A 21,661-nucleotide genomic window follows, 5' to 3' on the forward strand; every position below is an offset into this window, starting at 1 on the left:
ATAATATATTTAGCCAAATCTATACTATGGGACATTTATTTTCAGCTTATTGCTGTAGAAAGTTCTACAATGAATATTCTTTCTCATGTAATTTTGTGTATCTTTGTAATTTGACACTTAGAACAAATTATTTTTAAAACAATTTCTATATTCAGTGGTATATAATATGTTTTTTTAAAGTTTATTTATTTTGAGAGAGAGAGAAAGAGAGAGAGAGATCATGCATGCATGCACACAGAAGAGCAGGGGAGGGTCAGAGAGAGAGGGAGAGAGAGAATCCCAAGCAAGCTCCATGGTGTCAGCACATAGCTAGATAAAGAGTTCGATCTCATGAACCATGAGATCACGAGCCAAAATCAAGAGTCAGATGCTTAACCAAGTGAGGGACCCAGGTGCTCCAAATGGTATATATATTTTAAAGTTGTTGATACACTGCACCAATTGCCTTTCATAAAAGAGGTACCAATTTACACCCATTGTATAATGTAACAGAGCGCCCATTTTCTCTATTGCTTATTGAAACGAAATACAGTAGTTCCTCCCTCATCCGTGGTTTCACTTACCCATGGTTCAGAAGCAGATGATTCTTCTCCTGACATATTATCAGAAAGTCAATGGTAACCTCAAACTATGCCACAGTGCCCATGTCATTTGCCTCATTTTACTTTCTCTCTAGGCATTTTATCATCTCACATTATCACAAGAAGTAGGGTGAGTACTGTACAATAAGAGATTTTCAGAGAGGGACCACATTCATATAACTTTTATTGCAATATATTCTTCTAAAGTTCTATTTTATTATTAGTTATTATCATTAATCTCTTCCTGTGCCTAACTTACAAATTAAACTTTATCATAGGTATGTATGCATAGGGAAACAGTAAATACAGGTTTCAGTGCAATCTGTGATTTCAGGCATCTACTAGGAGTCTTTGGAACATATACACTATGGATAAGGAGGAGCTACTGAATTTTAATTTTTGACACTATTTACAAACCCAATTTTTATCTATCAGTGGGGCTAATAAACATTTATACTCCCTGGGTATCTGACAGTCACAGATACAGATTCTCTTTTGAAGAATGCATCTTCAACCCATGACTCAAAGGATTCTCACTGATAACATTTCACGCATGCATACACACAGTTACAAAACATAAGGAAACAGAAAAGCACCAGCAAAATCAAAAAGCAGAGTCACACAAAGATTTTAAAAATAGGAATTACAGATACACCATACAAAAATAAGTACTTTAAAAAAAAAATAAAAGCAGGGCTCCTGGGTGGCTCTGTTAAGTGTCCGACTCTTGGTTTTGGCTCAGGTCATGATCTCACAGTTGGTGGGTTTGAGCCCCACATCAGGCTCCACACAAAGTGTGGAGCCTGCTTGGTATTCTCTTCCTCTCTCTCTGCCCCTCCCCTGCTTGCTCTCTCTCTCTCTTTCTCTCTCAAAATAAATAAATAAACATTTAAAAAATAAATTAATAAAAATAAAGGTTTAAAAATATGAGTAAGAAATAACTGTAAAAATGTGTTTTTTTAAAGGGACCAAATAGAACTTATAGAGATTAAAATGCAAAAATCAAAATTAAAAACTCAAGGGGAAGTTAAATGTGATAGTAGAGACAGGTAAGAAGAAAATAGGCAAGATAAAAGAGAATTCTGAAGTGATGCTCAGCATGTGGCACAGAAAGACACAGAGATTAAAAAAAAATGAAAAAAGATAGAGTGTCTGACAAACAGCCAGCTCATCAAAGTCCTGTACAGAGTTCATGGGATGGATAGAAAAAATATGCAAAAAGGTAAGTCTGAGAACTTAACAAAATTAAAGATAGGAATACTCAGATACAATGTAGGATTGGGGGAAAGCATCCCCACCTAAAAAGAATTCTAGTGATTCCATGATTCTATGCAGAATATTAAAGACAAAAAGATCTAAAAAGCAGCAGAGAAAAGACAGATGGAGTGACAGACTACCAGCTGACACCTCAACCGCATTAAAGGAAACCAAAAGACTACAGAATAATGCCTTCAAAAATGCTGTGAGAAAATAAGTCCAATTAAAATAGTATACTCAGTGAAGTGACCTTCCAAGAGAAACATTATTCCATTGAGATGATCTACAAAGTCAAAATTTGATTCTTTGAAAAGAATATCAAAATTGACAAACTTCTTTGTAGATCCTGAGAAACTTAACAGGAGACCATGGGGGAGGGGAAGGAAAAAAAAAAAAGAGGTCAGAGAGGGAGGAAGCCAAAACATAAGAGACTTTTAAAAACTGAGAACAGAGGGTTGATGGGGGTGGGAGGGAGGGGAGGGTGGGCAATGAGCATTGAGGAGGGCACCTGTTGGGATGAGCACTGGGTGTTGTATGGAAACCAATTTGACTATAAATTTCATATTTAAAAAACAAAAAAAAATTGACAAACTTCTGGCAAGAAAAAAAAACAACAAAAGCAACAAACTAATATCAGAAATGAAAACAGACCCATAGCTACAAAAGGTTTTAAAAAAAATGATAAGCAAATAATATAAACATCCCTCTGAACAATCATTAAACTAGCAAAAGAAATTAAGCATGGTCTAAGTAAGCGTAAGATACAATCTGGAACTTGACAAGCATCCTCAAATTTATATGAAAGAATAAAAGATCATAGGAAGAACAAGATAGGAGAACCTATCCAACCGATCTGAAGTCTTTTTGTAAAGCTATGGATACTATGGAATGTTCTGAATCCAAGGTAAATTGATTCAAGTCCCAGGCAGCAGATCAGTGAGAAAAGAAGAGATTCACAAATGATATTGGAATATTGGATATCAAGGTAAAAAGTATAAAAATAATTTCCTAGTGTAAGCACACCACAAAAATGAAAAAGTATTAAAGAATCAAAAAGTGTGTGAAACTTTAAATTTTGGGATAAGTATATGCGAATGTTTTTATTTCCTCTGAATAGGGAAAGTTTTCATTTTTCTTTGTAAAGAAGACACAGAAAGTATAATCTTTAAAGTAAATGTTTCCTAAGTTTGACAGTAGTAAAATAGGAACTCAATGTTTATCAGAGAACACTTTTAAAAAATAATGTAAAGACAAGCCACAAATAGAAGGTATGTAGATCACATAACCAGCAAAAGATAAATTCTGGAATAAATACATAACCCTAAAATCAATAAGAAAAGGATAAATAGAAGGTTTACAAAAGCCACAGGTAGGTACTTTATAGAACAATCATGAAAAGGCCAATGAACTATTGCCTTGATACTCAGTTAATGGTAATAATTAAAGAAATGAAAATTAAAACTGCAAGGGATACCAAATTATACCCCCTATATTGAAAAAAATAAGATCCTGTATTAATGATGATGTGGCATATGGAAACTCATCATACAATGGTACTGAGATTCACAGATTGGTACAAATCACTTGGAAGAAGAATTTGGGATAATCTCCTAGTTAAAGAAGTGCATGTCTTATGAATTATCACTGTCACTCTAGAAATTTTTGCAAATGTGAACCAGAAGTCTTTACCAGAAGAATATTCACTGTAGCTTTTTTTTTTCTTTTTGCAATAGTAAATCTTGCAAATAATTTAAATGGCCACTTAAAAACAATAGATACATAAACTGTATTATCATATAGCATATAGCATAATATTTTACAGCAGCAAAAATGAAAGAACTACAGCTATAATCATTGAATCTTAGAAATATAAATTTCAGCATAATAAAGCAAATTGGAAAAAATGTTAATATTTATATCAAAAGTCAAAAAAAACAAAAAAAAATAGTCAGTTGGACTATTTAAGGTTAAGACATTAAATGAAACCAAAGAGGGACGCCTGGGGGGCTCAGTTGGTTAAGTGTCCAACTTCAGCTCAGGTTATGATCTCAAGGTCCGGGAGTTCAAGCCCCGCATCTAGCTCTGTGCTGACAGCTCAGATCCTGGAGCCTGCTTCAGATTCTGTGCCTTCCTCTCTCTCCACCTCTCCCCCCTCTCAAAAATAAATAGACATTAAATGAATGAATGAATGATTAAATAAATAAATAGATAAATAAATAAAACCAAAGAAATCATAAACATGAAATTCAAGATATTGGTTACCTCTGAAAGTAGTCAAGGGTATAGAATCAGGTCTGGTTCTATTTTTTAGTTGGATGGGGGCACACTTTGTTAACATTCCTTTAATATTTCATAAGCATTATTTACTATGCAACGTATAAACTATAGAAAGAATAACATAGGACAAAAATGTAGCGCAATGAATTACCTCAAAGCATACACCTACATAATCACTACGTAAATTACTACGTAGATTAAGTAATAAAATATTCAGCACTGTAGAAACTATGTCCTTCCTATCCTCAAAAAGTAACTACTATCCTTATAGATTTAATATCTGTGCATACATCCTTAAACCCTAGGGTGTTTTGCCTCTATTTTTTTTGTTTGTTTATTGAGAGAGTGGGGGAGGGGCAATGGACAGGAAAAGAAAGAATCTTAAGCAAGTTCCATGCCCAGCATGGAGCCCAACTTGGGGCTCCATCTCATGACCAGTCTCCAGATCATGATCTGCGCCTAAATCAAAAGTAGGTTGCTTAAATGACTGAGCCACCCAGGTGCCCCTGCCCCTGTTTTCTTCAAACTTAACATGAATAAAGTCATACGGTTAATTATTTTGTGTCTGGCTTCTATGGTCAACATTATGCTGGTAGAATCACACATTCTCCACATTGTTGAATGTCTATAGTTTTATCATTTTCACTGTTGCTTATTTTTTCATTGCCTGGAACATCACAATGTCTCTATTCATTCCATTGTCGGTGGGCATTTAGGTTGCTTCTAGTCTGGGGCAATTATGAATAATGATGCTATATAGTTATGCCCATGTTTCTTCATATACAACATTGATGTTAGGTCCTAAAACAACTAAATTAATGGCTTACATGTTATTTTGTATGTACTAAACATTACATAATAATAAATAATGTAAGAAGCCTTCTTTGCCAAATTAGTAGGTAATGAATGCTATTACTATTTTAGTTTCACATTTTGGTTACTACTGGTAGTAAATGTTTTATTTTTTTTTTCTTTTCCTACTTTAATTTGGACGTTATTTTTGTGAATTGCTATTGATGTTACTTGTTCATTTTTCAAACTGTATGGTACTATATTTTGATTTGCAAAAATCGTTTATTAATAATTATACTAAACTTTGTACTTATTAATGGAAATACATTTATTTTTTTTAATTTGCCCCATTTTCACCTTTAAATTGTTTTAATGGTTGGTTTTTTAAGCTTTCTTTTTTATGGTCATAAATTAAAGATATCAGTGCAAAAAATTGCAAAAAACCCCTAAGGTATAAAAACCCTTTTAATTCTCTCTTTCCAATTAACTATTGTTAATTTTGGTGCATGCCTTTTATGACTGTATGTAAAACATATATTTTATATATATAGCGTGTGTGTGACTATATATTATATATATTTATGTTGACTATATATATTAACTGTACATAATGTATACATACATCTATTTATATATTAAATATATGTGTATATATACATATACTTACGTATATTTATATCAATATATAAAATTATATATTCACACACACGTAGTTTTACAAAAGGAGGATTATTTTTTCTGCTTAACAGAGCACACAGCACATTTTTTCCTCAATAAATAAAGTTTTACATCATCATTTTAAAATATTTTAATGTTGAGGCACTTGGGTGGCTCAGTCAGTTAAGCATCCGACTCTTGATTTCAGGTCATGATCTCACAGTAATGAGACGGAGCCCCACTTTGGGCTCCCTGCTCAGTGCAGAGCCTACTTGATTCTCTCTCTCTCTCTCTCTCTCTCTCTCTCTCTCTCTCTTCCCCTCTCCCCATTTGTTTTTTTTTCCTCTCTCTCTAAAATAAAAATTTTTAAACATTTAAAATATTTTAATGGTAATCCATTACATACATACGTTAATCGTTCATTCAACACATACTGACTGAGTTCCTTAGTAACTGTATAGCAGCATCATTTTATAGGCCTTGGGGGCAAAACAATGCACAGAATTCCTGCAAAGGTGGAATCTGAATGCTACTGGGGAAAATATACAGTAAACAAATAATATTTTATGTTATACAAGGTAACCAGAGGTACTAGGAAGAAAAAAAAGCAAGAAAGAGGATGGAGACTAATGGGTGTGAGGGGAGAGGGCACTCAAGGAAGGCCTCTTAATGGACAGAAACATAACTGAAGTATGAGAGCCCACCATGCCAATATTTTGGGCAAAATCATTTTAGGCAGAGAAATAATAAATGCAAGTTTGTTAGGCAAAGCTTACAAAAAAATAGTTATATGATATTGGTTAACATTTAGGTTACTTCCAAATATTTAAAATTTTAAACAAATTTGGCGAGAAAATTCTTGTCAAGACTTCCTAAATTCTTGCAGATGTTCTATTCTTCTCCTTAATTTTCAAACCCACTTTTTCCCTGTTGTATATTCATGGCTATACTGATATGAAAACATGAAATCATATATTAGAGGACATAAACTGATGCCGTCTTACTCCATAGGCCTAATTCACATTTTTTAAGAGGAAAAATAAAAGTCTTAGGAAGAAAAAATAACTTTTTATGAAATATTAGAATATAGAATGTTTAATTTAGAGGGGAATGTTTAGAGCTAAGACAAAAAAAATTGAAATGACTTGCCTTTAGTTGTACTGCTACTTAATACTTTCTTTTTATGCCATTTTAATATCATAGACACTTTAATAAAATCACTTAAAAATAAGAACTTTGAGGGGCGCCTGGGTGGCTTGGTCGGTTAAGCGTCCGACTTCGGCTCAGGTCATGATCTCACGGTCCGTGAGTTCGAGCCCCGCGTCGGGCTCTGTGCTGACAGCTCAGAGCCTGGAGCCTGTTTCAGATTCTGTGTCTCCCTCTCTCTCTGACCCTCCCCCGCTCATGCTCTGTCTCTCTCTGTCTCAAAAATAAATAAACGTTAAAAAAATTTAAAAAAAAATAAGAACTTTGACACACATATATTTTTTTAAATCTCCTTTAGGTTGCTGATGTCAAGCCTTTCTCAGGACCTTTTAATGTCTTGCCTGTGAAGACAAGATGGAGTGACATTGGCTTTCATATCCTTCTATTTGACCTGGAAAACCTTGTTGAACTTTTGCTGCCAACTCCAGTCTGTGACGTTGACCCTTCCAATTCATTCTATGGTAGTGAGATCCTGAGAAGAGCCAAAAGCACAGTTGAGAAGAAAACACTGACTCTGAAAAGAAATAAAACTGCCTCTGGTTCTCTCTCAGCAGAGGCACAAGCCAAGCCTGTCAGTGAGAACCCAGCCCAGGGAGAGAATACTGCCAAATCCTTAGGAGATAATGAAGGCATTAAAAGGCAGAAGAAAATAAAGAACTCCAAAAAGATGCACCCCAAGCCATCAAGAAAAGTGGATGCCAACATCACGATAGACACAGCTAAATTGTTCCTCTCTTGCTTTTTGCCGTGGGGAGTAGATAAAGAATTTGATAATCTGTGCATTAAGCATCTAGATATTTTAAAGCTTCAGGGTTCTGTTTCTTTAGGACTTGCCTCAAATGAAGATCACTTCTCATTGATGCTGCCAGGTTGGGATTTATGCAATGCTGAAATGAAGAAAGACTATTCAAAAGTAAATTTATTTTCCAAAAAAGTTTTGGACTTGTCAAATAAATACATGTCCACTCTTCCAAACCAAGTTGGGATGCCAAGAGGACTGGAAAATAATTGTGATTCTTCGCAAGAGTCAAACACCCTAAACACTATAGTTTATTTATTGAACAGACTATTTGCAGTTAATAAGTTAGTTAACACACCTTTAGAGTTGGCATGTGGAATTGACAGGTAAGACATGCATAAAGATTTTGACTATTGTTATTTGGGACATTAAAAATTATCATTATTTGCTGTATTCATTCATCTCTCTAACTTCCCGCCCTCCTTTCCATCCTCCTTTCTTTTAGTCTCCTAAGTGAAGACTAAATATGCAGCAACTCCTTTAGCTTAAAGCACATTTAAGAAAAATCTTCCTATTAATTCATTGAGATTAGAGGATAATCTGGGCAATAAATCTATATATTTTAAAATTTATTCATTCAACAAATATATATTGCTTTCATAATATGTGCCAGGAAAATCATAGTGTTGGATGATGAATGAAATAATAGATAGGTAGATAGAAAGATGGATGATAGATAGATTGATTCATACACACGTTGAAATCCATTTTACTTGCTGTGAATTAAATATGAACAAAGAACATTTAAGTAAATGCCAATAATAATGTATTTCATATATCATAAGAAAAAGTTTTAAAATTTCATACCTGAAATCCCACCATTTAATTTATACTTTGGTGTATTAAACTAGAGGAAGCTATCAGTAATTCATTTACAAAAAGTACAGTTTAGTAAAAATAGCTATTGTTTTTTGCATGTTTAATATCTATTAGTCACTATGTAAGCACTTAGATGATTTCATTTAATATGCAAAGCTGGCATATAGGTATTATTAATTTGCTCCTTGTAAAGATGAGGGCATTGAGTCTTGAGAATTTAACTTCAAGACAAATTCACCTCCTTAGAGGCTGATTCAAAGCAGAGCTCCATTCTAATTCCAGAGCCGCATTAATTACTAAACTTAACTCTGTGTGTTTACCTTCTTCCACTGCTAAAATTAGTATAGCTTTTCATTGTATGATGTTAGAGGATTGAATTCAGGTGCTTACTGAATATATCCTTAGCACTAGCCTACAGAGGAAGTATAAATAAATGTGTCTTTTGGGTAGGAACTAATTCAAATGATAAAAATAATACACATGAAATAAATAGAAGCACTGAAGTAGGGCAAAGGAATGAAGAAAAATATTTGTAGTATAGATAAGTATTTTGGTGGCCAGAGTAAAGAGAATAATTAGTGTGAGATGAAACCAACAGAAAGCCTTCACAGAAGAGACATTGTCTGAAGTGCCTACTACATGGTGGTAAATGGTCCTTGACATTTCTGTTATGTGATAGGAGCTCAGTTCAACATGTATCTGTGCCAGGCACTATATAATAGGCACAATTTCTGCCCTCAGTAGACCTAGCAAGTTGGGTAGCAAGTCTATGTGGATTACATAGGATTCAGTGTTATGCTTCCTTCCATTATAATGATTCTATACTACAGCATTTCCCATTTTCTGTTCTGTGGCCTTAAGAGGGAGGAAACAGATTGGTAAATTTCTGTGATTTGCATACTTAATTTTCCTCTTTTCTTTTTTTCTGTTTATAAATATAAAATATAAATATAAATATAAATATATGTTATATATACACACACACATTTAAATTTCAAATAGGCTTCTTTTATTTTCCCTTCTAGTACTAAGAAAATTACAAAGCACTTAAAGTATGGTTAACAAAAATCCAGCCAGCCTGAAGCCAGAAAACCTGGGAATAAATCCTGGTTTTGTTGTTTAGCCATGTCGCTTTGGACAAGTCACTTAGCCCCTCTGGGCCTGGCTTTCCTCATGTAGGATATGAAGTGGATGGGATAGGTGACTACTAAGACTTCTTCAAATTCTTAAAAAACTAGGCTGCTAACAAATTATATTTGCCTAATCATGACCCCACTAAGTTGATGAGTTACTGTTTGCTGGAAGTTTTCATTCTGAGTTTGCTCCTGATAAGGAGTACAGAAGGTAGAGGATGTGTCTGGTGTCCTAAAGGGAGATTAAGGGCTTTCAGCATGCTTTCTACTAAATGGCCTTAAAATTGTTGTCATACATTAGTTCATTCTTTACAAAATTCTCCATTAAGAAAAAAATCATTGAGTAGAGGTGTCAGGATTAGAGACTGCCTCCGTAAAATAGTCACTTCAACTTTGATCTGCTGTCAGGGACTGTATGTCATTTTTTAGGAAATCAAAATAACGTGTATTGGATTTGTCACACCAAATCCTTCCAACAGATTTGGCCGTTTCGCTAACATTTCACTGTGGTTGTGAAGGTTGAGAAAATCCTGGTGTACTTCACAACTGGGAACATGACGTAAATGCATTTTAAGGAAAGAGCCATCTGCCTATGAGAGTATTCCTGAAGAGTATCTCAAAGTTCCTATGATTAAATCACTGGCACTAGTGTAAAGCCTGCCTCCATCAGGTCCTTACTGTACCTGGGGAGAACTCTTTGGCAGATATCAACATTTTAGGATTGAAAAATTCATTGCATTAGCCACAAATTACAGGACTTAACATAGTGGGACTCCTACAAAAGTGAGTCACAAGGTAATTCTGGTATAAACTAAGATTCACAATTCAACTGGGATTAAGGTTCCGGGTAGGAACAAGGTGGGGAAATAAAGATTTACCAAAGACATTAATGTGGACAACATTGCCAAAAATAATCTGTGTTCAGTTCCTGAATTTTTTGAAGTGGTTGTGCACTCTTCAATTGATTTCTAAAAATACTTTTCATACATCTTTAATAATATCCTTTGTTTTTTCCCCCACAGGTCTTTCAAAATGGAATCTGTGCACAAGGCAAGAATTCCCGGGAATGAGATTTCGAATATTTCAAGCTTCTATGGTTACTTACGAAATGGTAAGGGAGTTACAGATATAGCCTCATTTTTTTTCTTCTATGAAATAAAATAACTTGCCTATCCATAACTGGATAGCACTCGACAATTTAGAAGGAGCATTACGTGTATTTATTGTTTGATTTAGTCTTCATTTCACATGGCTATACTTTTGTATTCTGCCTGTATTTTAAATATACATGATTTTTTATTAAAATAAATAACATTATAAGACATGCAGTGTGATGAATTTCATCAAATGATCTTTGAAATGCCTGAAAATCTGAAACTTTTCAGCAAAAGAAATATTTGGTTATTAAATTAAGGTCACATGTGATTTATGGGAAAGATTATTACACCAGTATCTTTATTAGCAAATAAGTGATTATTATATTAGAGAATTTTATAGCTTTTTCAGAAGGTTATAGTGGTCTTCGAATTCTTCTGAGAAATAGTCTTAGTGCTTATATTTTCTTTTGATGCCAAATCGCTAATTTATCCTCAAAATCTGCTTTTCTAAATTAAAAAAAAAATGTAATGCTTATTTATTTTTGAGAGACAGGGGTGGGATAGGGGCATAGAGAGAGGGAGACACAGAATCAGAAGCAGAATCTAGGCTCTGAGCTGTCAGCACAGAGCCCAACATGGAGCTTGAACCCACAGACTGTGAGATCATGACCTAAACTGAAGTCGAACATTTAACCTACTGAGCCACCCACGTGCCCCATCTAAATTTGTGACATCTCAGTAAATGGCAAATCTGCCCGTCTAGTTCAGGCCAAGAACTTTGTGTCGTTTTGACTTTCCCCTTTTTCTCATACCCCACATTCCAATCTTTTAATAATAAACATGTTGGTTCTACCTTCAGAATATATTCCAGATTCTGTTTCTCTCTACCCGCATGACCACCCCTGAGCCTTCATCCCCTCCTGCCTGGACTACAGTAACAGAAGCCTCCTAACCACCCTTGTGCTCCTATTCCTGCTTCACACACTGTTCACAATCAAGCAGCAAAAACGACCTATCAGAAACTAAGTCAGAACCTCATGCTTTTGTTCAACACATTTCAGTGGTTTCTGTTTCGCTCTGAATAAAAGCCAGTCTCTAGGACAGCAGACAAGGCCCAATATAACCTGGCTGTTCTGCCTCTGTCATTGCACACACGCCCTCACCTGACTTCATCTCTTTGGGGTTCCCCTTGCTGAGCGTGCTCCAGCTACACTGGACTTTTTACTCTTACCCAAACATAGGGCCTTTGCACTGGCTATTTCTACTCCCTAGAATGTTCTTTTCTCAGATTCCAGAGGTCAACCTGCTGCCCCCCACCTCCACCTTACATCCTTCCTTCTTGCTCAAATGCCATCTCATCAACGAAGGTGCCCTCCTTTTTCCCCAGCACACTCTACCCCATTCCCTATTTTACTGTTTTCCAAAATTCTTTTCATTTTCTGATGTAATATATATATATTTTTTTTTCACTTGCCATCTACATCCTGCTACTAAAATGAAAGCTCCATGGGGGTTATTATTTATTTATGACAGTTTTTTTCACTGCTGTGTCTCCAGTTCCCAGAGCAATGCCTTCAAGGAATTAAATACCTTTGGATTCATGGATGAATAGTAAATAGAACAATGGTTTTGAAAATAGATGGCTGAAGTTTACGATCTAGTTCTGCCACTTACTACTTATGCAATTTGGGGCGTTTCTTTTACTCCCTTAAAAGTTTATTTACTGCATTTGCAAAATGGGAATGAGATTCTGGACTTGACATGCACTATGCCTCCAAAGTTGTACAGTATATGATCAGTACATTAAGATGCCCTGAACAATGGTACATAGGGGCCCTCTCAAGTCTATTGAAAAGAATATTTTGAATATTTTAAAGTGAGAGTTTATTAATAGCTTCCAATTTTTGAGTAACTAGTATATTCAAAGAATTATGCTAATGATTTTACACATATTATCTCAATATATAAACAATCTCACACAGTAGGAGGGACTATCTCTGTTTTACCCTCAGGAAAATTGGGGCTCAGGGAAGTTAGATGACTCACTCAGAGGCAAACAGCTGTTAAGCAGAGAGGCCAGGACTCTGACCCCAACGACTTGCTCTTTCCATTATGTCAGTATACTTCTCAGTTATGATTACAACCAGTGTCCCCTTCAAATGGTCCCAGTCTGGATTGCCTGCCTTCTCCTTAAACTGTAACCCTTAACAGGACATTTATCCTCATTTTAATTTTTTATGACATTAATAAAGGGATTAGAATTCAAGGCATAATATGAGTTGTTTCTGCACAGACCAAGAGAATTGCTAACCAGAGCCATGGAGGCTCCAGGTGCCCCAGCCAAAGCCAAGAGCAACTAGTGTCATTATTGAATAATCTCCCTCGTGTTTAGAGGTCATATTTATAGCATTTAAGATTCACCTAGGTCCTAAGGAAACATGGTTTTGTGTTTTAATAACTGGAATATGGGAGGTGAAGGGAAAGGAGGGATTCATTTTATGCTATTAATTCAATAAAGTCAAAGCCTGGAGAATAAAATAATACTTTGAGGTGCTCATCCTAAAGGGTTGACAGGAACCAATACCCACTTCTGTCAGCAAAAATGGTGACTCAGTAATATTGGTAAGCCTGGGGTGTTTTCTTTTTATCTTTCCCCCTGATGTTGCAATTAATTCTTTAGCTTACTGACATTGGCAAGAAAAGTTGGCTCTCATTTCTACCTCATATTAAAATTTTAACATCACATTAAAGTGCACTGTGAAGTACCCCATGATGCCAGTAAGTAGTTACAGTTGAGACCAATACTTAGCTTTGATGGTAGAGTCACAAGGTCAACAGAATAAGGGGGGGTGGGGAAGGAGAGAGATCAAAAGAAAATTTTCTCTTACCTGCTGTGCTCCTGAAGAAATGGAGAATATGACTTCAAAATCATAGTGTTCTATCATACTTACGTGTTTTATGCGCCGATCTTGGTCATTTAAAATTCACATCATATGCTCCTTCAGGGAAAAATAATGATAATAATGAGTCAGAAGTTTCTTATATATTTTTTTAATATTCTCAGTTGACTGAAGATAGAAATATGTTCAATATTTTCTATCACATTTCCCTTGACCACTAATATGATATATAAAATACATATAAAATACAAAATATTTATAAATTAGATATTTGTACATACACAGACACATATATTAATATGTAAAATGGTGATTCTATGAAAACCATACTGGAATAATACTAACTTAAACAGTTAATACCAGAATTTCAAACACATATTAATACATTAATTTAAATAGACAATTACAGTAATTTTCCCTCCAGTGCAAGCCGTCATCATTTTTCCTTATCTCACTCCTAGGATCTGGCACCGAGATAATATACTTTAGCCATCAGAAAGCCTTAATTGATCAATTTTTCATTTGGATGATAATATGTACATTTTCAATTAATGAAAAGGCACTTATTAAGTGCTCTTTTGTGTAGGGGGCTGCTGGACACTCTACAGATCAATTTAAATAAACCAAGCTCTAGCACACTCTTAAAATTTCACACTGAACATTAAGGCAAATAGATAGAAAGGACATTCAAAAGGGCAAACTTAAAAGAAACAATACATAACAAAATGAGTCAAATTAAAACATAAGTGCTGTATCTATTGATCAGAGTAGTATAACTGGGTAAGGACAAATCAAAGGAAGTCTTTTATATGATTTCTGTGTGATAGATACTGATTCATAGCAAGGTAGTATTTCAGGACCTATTTGCATGAGAAAGGAATTGTAAAAATTTGGCAATCTGTTTTGGGTGGGAGTATTAGTCATTGCATTCTGCTGGCAAAAACTACAAAGATGGGTTTAGGGTATAAAGATGAATTTGATTTGATATGAATATGTATTAGTATAATCATTAGAAATACATATAAATTAATAAATGGTTCTTGACTCTGGTTATACATGAAAATCATCTGAGGTACTTTTCCAAAGTACCAATGCTTGCCCTTCCCTCCCCCCTGGGACCTGAAATCAGAATCTCTGAAAGATGGAACCTGGACATTGGTGTTTGTGGGAAAAAATGCTTCCCAGGTGATTCTAACATGCAGCCAGGATTGAAGATCATTGGGTAGCATCCATTTTTTAATACTCTCAAGCTATAAAATGTATTCTATGTATTTCTAGGTAAAAGTGAATCCCATATACCTGAAGCTGACATTTCACTTTTGAAGCTAATTTCCTGTTGGAGAGACCAGTCTGTGCAGGTATGATATAGTGCATGTCCCTGAAGTTATTAGAAGAGTTCCTTGCTATTCCTTTCTATCCAATGAGCGGTTCATTCATACTCCTCTTAACCTGAGAGTACCAGTAAATGGGTACTGCTCTCCTCACAAAATATTTCCTCCCAGGCATTTCATTTAACAGGACTAACACAGAGACTAATAATTGAGGGAAAAAGTGGAAAAAGACATATGCAAGGATGCACCAGGTTAGGAGGTATGAATAGAGGGGCCTGAGGAGGGGATGTTCCTGTTGTTACAGGTAACTTATTGCCTATTGAAGTGTCATATTGTGGCAGAATTGTCTATTATTTGATTTCAAACTGTGCCATGACAAAAAAGTCCCTCAGCTTGAGAATTTGGTGTGTGTACTTAGGAATCATTTTTCTATCTTGAGAGTACCTCATCTGTAAGATGCTTTAGAGAGCTGGTTTCCTCACAGCCCAAATGAAGCCCTTCCATCTCTTTTAAGGCTTTTGGGGATCCTAAAAGCTTACCAAGTGGCTTTGTACATTGTACAATAAATCTAATCTGAGCATTGATTAGATGAATATTTATTGGAACTTTATTCTTCATGAGTTTAAGAAATGTAAAATTTGCAAAACAAGCATAGCAATAATTCCAATTACAAGTGTTTATTCTTAGTTATAGGAAAACAAGTAAGTTACTCAGAACACACTGTGGAGTTGACACCACAAAACCAAATAAACACAGTTGGAATGGCTATTGAAACTTCTTACCGTGGCCTACAGGTTTATACATGATTTGCCACTAACCTAACCTCTTTGCTCATCATTCCCCCGATGCTCTAAGTAGCCACATTGACCATTTTATTTTAAAAATACAGGAAGCTCATTCCCACCTCAAGACTGTTCTCTTGGGCAGGAATTCTCATTTTTTCATTCATTATTCAGGTCTTTGCTCAAAAGCCAACTGCTCAGAGAAGTCCTCCCTGATTACCCACCTAATGTCACCATACCCTCCCCACCCATGCTTCCCTCCAGTCACCATCACATTACCCAGTTTTACTTTCTTTGTTGCAATTGCTTTTAATGGAAATCATACCCTTTGCTTTTTGGCTTGCTTACCTTCTGTCTTCTTGCTGTTCTAGAAACTTGCTGAGAGCAGGGACTTGGTGTGTCCCACTCACCCCTCCTTCACCAATACCCAGAAAAGCAGTAGTCACAGCAGCCTGTCAATAATAGTTAACGAATGAATGGATAGCTATTCAAAAAGTCTCTGTGACAATCAAATAAACATTAGTACATGTTGACTTTACCAGCATATTAGTAACCACACTAAGAGTCTCTGTTAAAGATAAGATTTCCACTCCTACCCCCAGCCTAACAATTCCTCAACGAGGGGGAAAAAACCTTAAGGAAAAGAATTTAACAGAAAATTTATCCTGAATTGCTCTAACTAAAGATATTTTGTAATAGCTCATTTGACCTTCAAGTAAATTTTAATAGGGTTTAGACAAGTTTGGACTAATGGACCTTTAAGGTTCTATGATTCTATGACCTTGTGTAAAATTTTGGCAGTGTGACAAATGTTACTAGAACATTTATTACTCACTCTATAGGAAGTCTAAGCTTCAAAGCTCTCCTCTTGACTCTGCCACTAACCTGATAAATAACCCGGGGATATAGGTTTAATTGTTGATTATTTATTTTATACTTGAGATTCTCTTTCTCTCTCTCTCTCTCTCTCTCTCTCTCTCTCTCTCTCTCCCTCTCTATTTCCCCCTGCCCCTTTATCCCACTCATGTTCTCTCTTTCTCTCAAATAAAATAATTAAATTTAAAAATTTTGTTAAAAAAGAAAGAAATCCTGAAAAGCAACAGTTAGGTTTTAGAGTTGCTAATTTGCTGATACTTCTCTAAATTCTCTGGATTTTATAATCTAACACCAGTGGGGAAATCATGACATCCAGGCCTCTGGGGAGTATTGCTTTTCCAGGAGCTGCTGCAAACACATGAAAAATCAGTGTCAACCTGAGTGTTGAGAAAATGGTTTTCTACTGGAAAATCTGGACATTGGAACCATAAGCAGGACACAGGGGCTCTTACGAGTCTTCATGATGCTCTGCTATTTTACAGAACTTTACTGAGTCAAAGTTTTAGTAGAAAACCATTAAATTGTTTACCTTGCCTATGGCATAGTAGTATTTCTAGAAATAAGTATGTGGCCCAGATTTGTGGTTGTCTCTTTCCAGCCAGTGGATTTGTAAACCTTCTCTTAAATCTCTGTACATAAAGGTGTAATACTTTGCATAGCTGTCTTTTCAGAGAAAATTATTTATATGCATTTAGAAGACAGCTTTATAGTCATAGTGCTTTCAATTCTCTCATTACTTAAATCAAAAAGTTACATAAAATGTTGTTTAAAAATTTTATATTTTGTTGGAGTAAATTCTGTCTTTACTATTTATAAAATGTATCTACTATATTTATATACTAGAGGGATTTAAGTATTGATAGTCAGAAATTATCAATAAAGCCTACTTTCCACACTTTCTACTTTTGAATATAGAATCTATTTCAATTCCATTGGCATTTATTTAGTACCCACTGTATACCAGATACTGTGATAACATTATTACATGCTTATAAGATGTACCATCTGTCTGTGGAATGGAGGCATGCTGAGTATTGATTTCACACTGAGCACAAAGTGTGTGTTTGAGTTTGTTTCTAATTGGGTGTACACCATTCAGTATTCACTTTTAAGTTTTATGGTTCTGAGTATCCTACTGATTATGGTTTAATATGTTTTATTCGATTATTTATGCTTCCTCTTATTATTCAATGATACTCATACTCTTTACTCTTGCAACATGCATTGGTAGTGACAAATATGTCAAAAAGCCCCCAAATTAAATAGTTAAAAAATATGGTCATGATATATAAATCTATATAAAGTAATTAGGAACATTCAGTGAAATTGCATACATCCCTGTATATTTTTAGGAAAGAATATTGACCCAAGTTGTGATAGGATATTATATCCAGTGTATAGGACATTCTAACTGCAATTGTAAGTGCTCCTCAGAGATGGTAATCCCAGTGTGAGAAGGGAGACATGATCCCATGGGAGCATGTGGCCAAACTGCCCATTCTGAAGGATAGACCACAATCCAGATCTATTCCAGGATATCCTTCAGTATCCTCCTGATTTATAGGTGGAGACAGAAGCAAATTCCATACAGGTTTAAGTTATTGAAAGCTCTCATCATAGCCTCACCCACCATCACAGTCTTTGTTTTATAAATGAGCACATGAAGTCCCAGAGTACTACATGACTTGGCAAAAGTTGCCTTTGTGATAATTGTCATAGTTGGATCAGAAACTCGGGCTTTCTTATTTCTGATTCAGAGCTCTTTCTGCCACATCTTGGAGGCAGTGCTGTCAAATAAAATGTGTGACAGAGTTAAAACGAAATAAATTCAGTGATGTAAAACTGTTCACCAATAATTGTCTGTCCCATCATATGACATACCTAATAAGCATGGTTCTCTTAATATAATATGGAATAATATGTTAGTAAATATCATATCTAATAGTTAATATATATCTCATCACATGGTAGATATTAACAGCCATGGCTCACCAGTATTGTGATATACAGAACTGCATGCTGAAACCATGGTGTGCAATGGCTATCACCATGTTGAGTATTTCGTCACATGATGTGCATGAGCAAGCATCATGTCACAGGCTATACTGTGACAGGAGTTACTGCAGTATTAGTAGCCTTGATAGGCAACAGTAAAATCACATCTGTCATTAGCCTTTTTTTCCACAACCTGACCAAGCATTTGAGTATGAGCATTTGAGGAGACAAGAAGGGGGGGGGGGGAGGTGGTCAGGGATCAGGAAGCTGCCCTGAGACTTTTGTGTAGCTCCCTATATTTAAAAGTCAAGTGCCTTTATCCTGCCCTGGCAGTTCGGTGAACATGTGCCATCAGCATAAGTTCTCTGAGTGTCCCTGGAGCCTGGAGATAGCACATGCTACCACAGCACTTACAAGAGACTGAACAAATATTTAGATGAATGCCTTTTCTGCTTTTGGTGTCGGCATCTCCAGATCAGTAGGCTCAGTTGGTGCTGTCCCAAAGCCCTAGCTCTAGGCATCCTGTGGGTAGACTGGGGATAATGCAGAGGGGATAGTGGCAATGGTGGATGAGTAATCTTGACAGAGGTCAGGCTTTTGAGGGGAAGAGGAGCAGGCATTGGGGTGTGGCTGTAGGAAAGGTTTAACTGTCAGCCAGAGGAAGATAATGGGAAAGTGTCCCAGGGTCACCTAGGTCAGCGATGTCCTTCCTATTCTCTCACTGACTCAGCTCTTGGCTTTCCTTGGGTTCTACCTAACTGCTGGACCTTGTCTCCTATCTTGCCAGGAAGAGGCCAAGGTACAATTGTCACTGGCTTTTTACTGAGGAGTGAGAGTATAGAACCTTGGGAGGACATATACTACAAAGGATGCAGAATTAGGGGTCAGAAGACCTGTCCACCATATCTTTGTGGAACTTGGGATGTCATGTCTCAGGGTTTTCATTGAAAAAAATGAAGACATTGGATTAGATGCCCTGTGACAAGCATTCCCCTCCTGGTTCACCCAATCACAGATCCTTCGCTGGACATGTACAATAACTGGAAGGCAAGCTTTGTAGTATTTTTAAACTGTGCAAAACCATGTGCACATATACACAGTTTAGTGAAATTTATTCTTAAAATCTTGCCTTTAGCTTTCTGCATTAAACCTAGTTAAAGTGTTTTTAGCTAAACAGTGCTTTAGAGCTAGACATTATTTGAGGAGCTAAACTTGTCTTTAAGAGCAGTATAATACATTCACATTAATTTTCTTTTCCTTCTGGTGGAAATGAAAATACCTTAGGAGAAAGAACAAAGAACTGCTCCCAACTTTTCCTTTCAGAATCTCTTTTTTTTCCCATTAAAAATCTGTGCAATTTATTTTTTTCACAATATGTAAAAAATTTATTTTTACTTTTTTATATTAAATATAATTTATTGTCAAATTGGTTTCCATACAACACCCATTGCTCATCCCAACAGATGCCCTCCTCAATGCCCATCACTCACTTTCCCCTTTCCCCCACCCCCATCAGCCCTCAGTTTGTTCTTATGGTCTCTTATGGTTTGCCTCCCTCCCTCTCTATAACTGTATTCCCCCCCTTCCCCACCCCCATGGTCTTCTGTTAAGTTTCTCAGGATCCAGAATCTCTTATGTTTGCTGAAGAGTGACCGTTTGGATTCCAGTGCTTAGTATCTGCATTTCAATGGTTTCAGAGGCTAATTATAGTGGAATGGAGCATTACAATTTATGTGAAACCTATTTAAGTCAGTTTTATATAAGACCCCAAGCATTTGTAATAATATTAAAAAATATATTTAAAAAAATCTTTATAGGTAACTGAAGCAATACAAGCTGTTCTCTTGGCAGAAGTTCAACAGCACATGAAGAACTTGAGTAAGAGAGCAGGCAACGGTCAACCAGTGTCCATGACAGAGGATGTTCACTGTGAGATGAGACAGATTCTGCAGGAGACAGAATGGACCCGGGAAGAGATAGAGTTACACTGTACTACAGACACCTTGCCTCTGCAAAGTAAGTGCAAAATTTATGGACATGCACTTTCATCAGAACTTTTCTACTACTTAGAGCGCATTGAGAATATGAGTTCACAATATATCATTTCTGCAAAGACCGAGCCAAGTGCCCTGCTTCTGACCTATTCTGCTATCAATTTCTTCTTAGAATTCTCAGGTTTCTAAAAAACTTCTTAATTCTGTTATAATCAATAAATACTTCCCAGAACAAAAATTTATATTGTTTATTAAAATGTTTTTAAATGAAGTAATTAAAAATGAAAACAGGATTAACACTATTAGCTTAATGGGATATACATTTTAAGAATACCTTGATAGTAATGGATCCTAAATTTGTTTTCATTTGATACCTTGATAATAGCCATGTGCCTGGTTTCTTCTCCTTTTCTAAAAATCAGAAATGTAGTACAAACTGAAATTAAACTCACTGATAGGTGGACCACTTGATTTTATAACAAATTTTGTCATTGTAACTTCATGATGATAATGTGTATGGTTCATGGATAGCAACTGAATCTCAATTTCTGCTGCAAAATGTTACCTGATTTTTCAGTCCATTAACTGTGACTTAAAAAAACAAATAAAAAACAATTTTTAAAAGTAAAAATACAATTTTCAAACTCAGTAAGCTTTTGCTTAACAAATTAATTTATGATCAAATATATATATTTTTCAGGGAAAACACATTACAAATTTACTTGTTCCAGGTTATTAAAAATTATTAGGTATTTCTTTTAGCTTTCAAAAAGAGATTTTCTTTTTATTCATTTGGGACTCAGAGAAATGGTACCATATTTAAAATGTTAAATCCTAGGACAGGTGTCATTCTTAAAAATATATTACATTTAGTTCTTATTATTTTTATAAGATTACTGATTGGATAGCATTATGTAGTGAGAGAGGATATGTAGCAGAGAGAGGCTTCTTCTGGAAGGCCAAATATCAAAATAGATAGAATATTTCCTAATGCCAAGACAGGCACTGAGGATGGTCAATTCAATAAGCAATTTGATAAAGCTCAATGGCAATTTCAAGTCATTTGTTTGTCTGTTGTCCAGAAATTAGTTTTAATTATCTGATAAATTCACCCAGTTGCAGGAGCTCCGTTTTGATCATATCACATAATTGTAGTTGTATTACA

The 21,661-nt window shown here is 35.5% G+C and overlaps 1 protein-coding gene across 1 annotated transcript in view; it reads left to right on the top strand.

Annotated features, from left to right (window-relative positions):
- LOC125916900 (WD repeat-containing protein 72-like) overlaps positions 1-20,518 on the top strand; it is a gene marked incomplete at its 3' end in the record, with an annotated part of 125,669 nt that extends 105,151 nt beyond the window's left edge. Inside the window, exons 14-17 of the mRNA XM_049623150.1 lie at positions 7,069-7,895; positions 10,544-10,632; positions 14,797-14,876; positions 20,320-20,518. Of these exons, the coding sequence (XP_049479107.1) occupies positions 7,069-7,895; positions 10,544-10,632; positions 14,797-14,876; positions 20,320-20,518 (1,195 nt within the window). The remainder of the gene's footprint in view (positions 1-7,068; positions 7,896-10,543; positions 10,633-14,796; positions 14,877-20,319) is intronic.
- Positions 20,519-21,661: the final 1,143 nt, after the last annotated feature.

The sequence above is a fragment of the Panthera uncia genome, unplaced genomic scaffold (assembly GCF_023721935.1).
Source record: "Panthera uncia isolate 11264 unplaced genomic scaffold, Puncia_PCG_1.0 HiC_scaffold_1304, whole genome shotgun sequence".
NCBI lineage: Eukaryota > Metazoa > Chordata > Mammalia > Carnivora > Felidae > Panthera > Panthera uncia.